Source organism: Chiloscyllium plagiosum, chromosome 40 (genome assembly GCF_004010195.1).
Source record: "Chiloscyllium plagiosum isolate BGI_BamShark_2017 chromosome 40, ASM401019v2, whole genome shotgun sequence".
In the NCBI taxonomy this organism is placed as follows: Eukaryota; Metazoa; Chordata; class Chondrichthyes; order Orectolobiformes; family Hemiscylliidae; genus Chiloscyllium; species Chiloscyllium plagiosum.
The window spans coordinates 8,592,587-8,598,099 of NC_057749.1; the positions used below are offsets into that span (position 1 = coordinate 8,592,587).

General features: G+C 46.2%; 1 protein-coding gene across 1 annotated transcript; it reads right to left on the reverse strand.

Moving 5' to 3' along the window:
• Positions 1–1,853: 1,853 nt before the first annotated feature.
• Positions 1,854–5,245, reverse strand: LOC122542480 (ribonuclease P protein subunit p25-like protein). The gene has a single exon (XM_043680235.1). It carries the CDS (start codon positions 3,872–3,874, stop codon positions 3,221–3,223), a length of 654 nt encoding a protein of 217 aa, XP_043536170.1. The 5' UTR covers positions 3,875–5,245; the 3' UTR covers positions 1,854–3,220.
• Positions 5,246–5,513: the final 268 nt, after the last annotated feature.

The window sequence follows — 5,513 nt, forward strand, 5'->3', positions numbered from 1 at the left end:
TTTATTGGCTCAGCTTGAGAAATGGCATCCCTGGGGCAATTGTATTCACAGCCAACCTCTTGTTTCCATGTCACTGGCTGCACACAAACATGACATGGTTCAGCCAAAGCGTTTGGGCGGCCGGTTTCGTGGAGATCACCGTCGTCATTATCAAACCACTTGTTAAAGCAAAGCACTGCGAATGCTGGAGATCTGAAATAAAAGCCGTGAAAGGGCTGAAGAAACCCAGCAGGCCTGGCAGTGCCTGTGGAGAGAGAAACAGCGTTAACATTTCAAATCCTTACTTTGGAACTTAAGAGAGATAGAAAATGTGATTGGTTTTACACCATTGGAGAAAGGGGACAAGATCAGGGTAACACAAACAGAAAATTAGGGTCAGGTTAGAAGGCAGCACATATTAGTGACAAGTTCTCGTGAAACAAAAGCAATGGCAATGGTTGTAATTAAGGAACAAAGTATTGGTCCACTGTTAATGGAGTAGTAGCAGAAATAAAACACTACCATTAAAAGAGACTAATCTTGAAAAGAGAGCTTTTGTAGTTGCAAATAGATAGCAACATTAAAGAATTATGGATATATCATACACATGGGCACACCATTTGTCTGTACATCCATTGTAAATATCATGATTGTATGGTAACGTGCACTCAGGGCTTACTGATATCTGAGTTTGTATAGTGTACCGAGACTTATAAATATGCACACAAGCTTGCCGAATACAATCTAGAATGGAACTGCATAGAAATAGGGACAATTGGCATGTCGCATTCTTGCAGATTCGTTGAATGCACTGTCCAACTTATTCCCAGGCCTCAGTTTTCCCTATAAACCTGCCAATTTGCACAAATGCATACCGTATTCACTTCCTTACCCTCTCCAGGGAGGGTCGCCTTCTCTATAACAGCGCAGATGGAATTAACCTCTAATAAAACAAGCAGAATTCAGTGAAACTCATTGCGTGCAATACAGTATTCTTCACTTTTATTTTACAAAACGGTTTAACCAACAAGGGTATAAGGTGCTCCTTACTTAAGAGAAAGGCTACAATTCTAAAGATTTATCAGGAGAGCGTCCTACTCTGTTACATCCCTTGGCACTGATGCTTAAATGGTCAATAGCAGGATTTTGCTCATATACTATATTCCACTTTGAAAACTCTGTAGGTTAAGATAAGAACCGGGTGTCAATTTAAGCTCAGTAATATCGAAAAGAGTCGAAGCTTTGCACTGTCAATGTTGACAACAATGTACAGAAGTCACGAGCTTTCCATAAATCCTTGCTCTATCACATTCTTATTTGAACACACAATCCTTCCGTTTTATAGTGGAGCAAATAAATCTCTACAGACTGTTTTGAGTTCATTTGAAACAGCAGCCTCTATCTGCTGGGAGACAGGGGATAAACACACAGGCAGGTTTCTGAAAAGGGATAAAATTAAGCAAAGGACATCGCAGAAATCTCTCATTAAAAAAGGAGCTAATTACTTGAATTTGTACAGCAGCTGGGAGCAAGGAAAATCAAAAGAGGCAGCAATGGAGATTGATAAAACTCACAAACTCTAAGGAAGGGCACTCGATGGAAATTAAATGCAATTCTATTCTTTTTTTTTAACCCTTTTTACCCACATGGTGAGATTTGAGGAGGCAATGATAGAGCCTAGTTCCATTCTAAAATAAATTATTAATTAACAAGAGCTGGGCTTCCCTGTTTACTCGGAGTCACGTCCAAAGACATTATGGAGAGACAAAGATAAAAATTAGAACACCCACCTTTCTGGTTAACCAAGCAAATTAAATTGAAAACAAAAACACTAAGAACTGCAGATGCTGGAAACAGAAAGGGCTAGAGAAACTCAGCAAGTCTGGTAGCATCTATGGAGAGAGAAACAGTTAATGTTTCAGGTCGAGTGACCCTTCTTCAGAACTGGACCGAATACATTTCTTGCTAAATCTCTTATCCAGTCTGTGATCTTTGGGAACTTTGCTTCCATGTGGATTTTGAAGTTGCAATAAAATTTCCCTTCTTAAATGTCCTTTTTTCATTATGTGTTCCAAAGACTTCATAATGTTCAGGGACTTAACAATGCATCTTTGTTGTAACATAACATACCCACACAGTAATACTTCTCTTTGTGCATTTTACAAAGTGCTCTATAATTGTATAGATTTGTATGTGTATATAGACCTCTATATATAATTGATATTTTACATCAACCTCTGTTATGGCACATCTCTGGAGCAGGTGGGACTTGACTGGACCTCCTGGCCCAGCAGTAGGATCACTACCACTGTGCCACACTGAGCCCCTGCTGTAATTCCTATTCTATTTCAACCTGTTCGGAGATGGTATCACACACCTCTGGAGCAGGTGGGACTTGAATTCGAGCCACCCAGTCCATAGGTAGGGACACTACTACTGCACCAGACAGAAGAGGTTTTCTTGGCAAATTGATTTTCTTTACAACTTGTTCAGGAATGTTATGACACACACTCCCAGTCCAGCAATAGGGACATTACCACTATACCACAACAGGACCATGATTGTAGTGATTTTCTTCTAACCTGTTTGGACATGGTATGATGTACACTCCCGGTCCAGGGCTGGATACACTACCAGTGTATCATGAGGACCCTCATGGCAAAGTGATATTTTTTAATCTGTTCGGAGATGGTATAACCCACACTCTAGAACAACTTGAATCCAAGCCATCCAGTCCTGGGGTAGGTCCAGTACCATTGCACCACAAGAGATCCCACAAAATGATTTTTTTAACCAGTTAAGACATGATGTAACACACTCCCAGTCCATGAGTGAGGATACTACCACTGTACCACAAGAGGACCCTCAGGGCAATTTCATTTTTAACCTGTTTAGAGATGTTATGACACACACTCCCAATCCAGCAATAGGGACACTACCACTGTACCACAAGAGGAACCTCAGTGCTATATTTTTTAACCTGTTTAGAGATGTTACGACACACAGTCCCAGTCCATGAGTGGGGATACAAGCACTGTATCACACAGACCCTCAGGGCAATTTCATTTTTAACCTGTTTAGAGATGTTATGACACACACTCCCAGTCCAGAGGTGCGGATACTGTCATTGTACTACAAGAGGACCCTCAGTGATATATTTTTTAACCTGTTTAGAGATGGTATGACACACTCCCCTGGTCCGGGGTAGGGACACTACCACTTGTGTCCTGCGGTCTGTGAGTTACTGCTGGGGGTTCAGGAGGTAAGTATAGTTGGGGAAGGGAGGGGTCTCACTGGGCTGTTCCCCTTTGCTGAGCTTCGGGACCATCTCGGGCGACGCTCCGCCGCCACTGTCGCTTCCCCGGCAGCGGCGCTTGACGCCCCGGCTGGCCGGGCTGAACCCTGGCTCCTCCTGCCCGGCCCGGGCAGCACCGGCGGCACCGGGCTCCGGCCACAGCGGGGGAGCGGAGTCCGGGGGCTGGTAGCCGGCTTCGGCGGGGTCCAGGGGCTCCTTGGACAGCAGGATGCAGACGGACGGAACGGTCTTGAGCAGGGTGAGGGCTGCCCCGCTGCCGGCGGTGCTGCTCTGCCAGGTCTCCCGCAGGCTCCTCGGGCGGAGCTTGGTGATCTGGTGCAACCCTCCCAGCCTGCGCTTCATAATCTCGGCGCAGGTGATGGTCTTGGTGACCGCCCGGCCCGAACCGCTGAATACTATCCTCCGCGTGCCCTCCAGCTCCATGCGGGCCAGCGCGAAGCCCATCAGGTTGCGGATCTTGCTGCCCTCCTTCACCCGCATCTCCACCGTGTCCGCCGGCAGGTCAGCGAAAGGCAGCGGGCTCTCCTCCTCCGTCCGCCCGATCTTCCGATAGTTCGCCATCTCGCCGCTCCCCTGCATCTCCCCTTTCCAAATGCAACCTCAAACGATGCACCAGCCCCCTGCCATATCACCCATACCAAACCCCCAAAGCGTCCGCTCTTGTTCCCTCTTTTGGTTTGGAGTCAGTGCTGCAATAAAACCACCATCCGAAGTCCTTTTTTATTTGCAAAAAAAAAATCTTTCCTTTGCAGCAATTTTCTTCTCTCGTTGTTCCTTCACAAAACCGGGCAGCGTACTTTCAATTTCCTCCTTTGCAAAAACGGAAGGGCATACTTGTCGGCGTTTTGCAAAACTAGGCAAGCTTGTTTGATTTTTCTTCTCTGCAAAAAGCTGACAGACTTTTATTTGCCGGTATTTTGCAGAACTGCAAGGCTGCTCCTTTTGCAAAACCGGGCAACTTCCTACTGTTTCCCTCCTGGGGAAAAGTCGCTGATGCTCTGCAAAGCTGCAAGGCTGTTGCTTTGCAAAACTGGGTAAAAGTCCTTACGGTTTTCCTCCTGCTGAAAAGGTGAAAGACTTTTTGGTGTTTTGCAAAACTGGGCGAGGTTGTTTCATTTTCCTCCTTTGCAAAATCTGACGGGTTTTGTCGTTCATGTTTTGCAAAACTGGGCAAAATTGTTCCTTTGCAAAACTGGGTAAAGTCCCATTTTCCTCTTGTGCAAAAGCTGGTTTTTTTTCTATCGGTGTTTCGCAAAACTGGGTAGGGTTGTCTTATTTTCCTCCTTTGCAAAATTCAGCGAAGTCCTTTTATTTTCCTTCCTGTGCAAAAACTGACAAAAGCTCTTCCTTCACGTCGCTGTTTTTGCGAAACTGGGCAAAGTTGTTCCTCCGTCCCCGAGGCAGTCTTATCCTGTTCTTCTGCAAAACTGAGCGAAGTCGTTTTTCTCTGCACAATAAAAATTGGCAGTTTATTTTTGTCGTTGTTCTGCAAAGCTGGGCAACGTTTTCAAGCAAAGGACAAAGTGGGCGAGATTGGTTTCATGCTGCAGGACAAGCGGGCTGTTTTCTCATCCTGCTGCACGCTACAGCGTCGGATCGAAACGAGCTCCCCGTGTTTTTGTGTTTTGTACTTTTGCACCGGCTCCCTCCAACAAGCTGTGACCCATCACTTAACTTCCTTCACCCCTCCCCCGCGAACCTCGGCTGCTCCTACCAACTCATTCCTCAACACAATCCTTGGAAGCCGACCCGGGAGTTCTCCAGCACGGGGCAGTACTTCCCCATTTATCGAAGCGCCGTCTTATGTGTTTCAACCATGTCCCGAGCTCATCTTCAATTGCAAAGAGGGAGAGGGCAGAAAACAAAAATAAGCTGCTTCTCCGCTGGTTCCAAGGTAGAAGCTGTCTGCAGCATCTGCACTGAACAGAGAACAGTCAGTGCCTCTGTCTCCCTCTCAGTCGCTGTGACTCGAGGTGCTCATTCAAAGCGATTGGATCTGTCATTCATTTAACCCCTTCAGCACCAAGCCCTTCCCCTCAGCCTGTGCCCCAGACTGGCAGAGACAGACAAGTATTTACTCCGCAGGGGAGGCTGTTCTGCCCCTCGAGTGTGTGCTCGCTGAGTGAAATGAGCCTTTCCAGCTGAATTCCAGTTCTAGCATCTCCAATTTTTCTTTAAATGAGGGCTTCTGCCTCAGCCACTCCTTCAGACAGCCAGT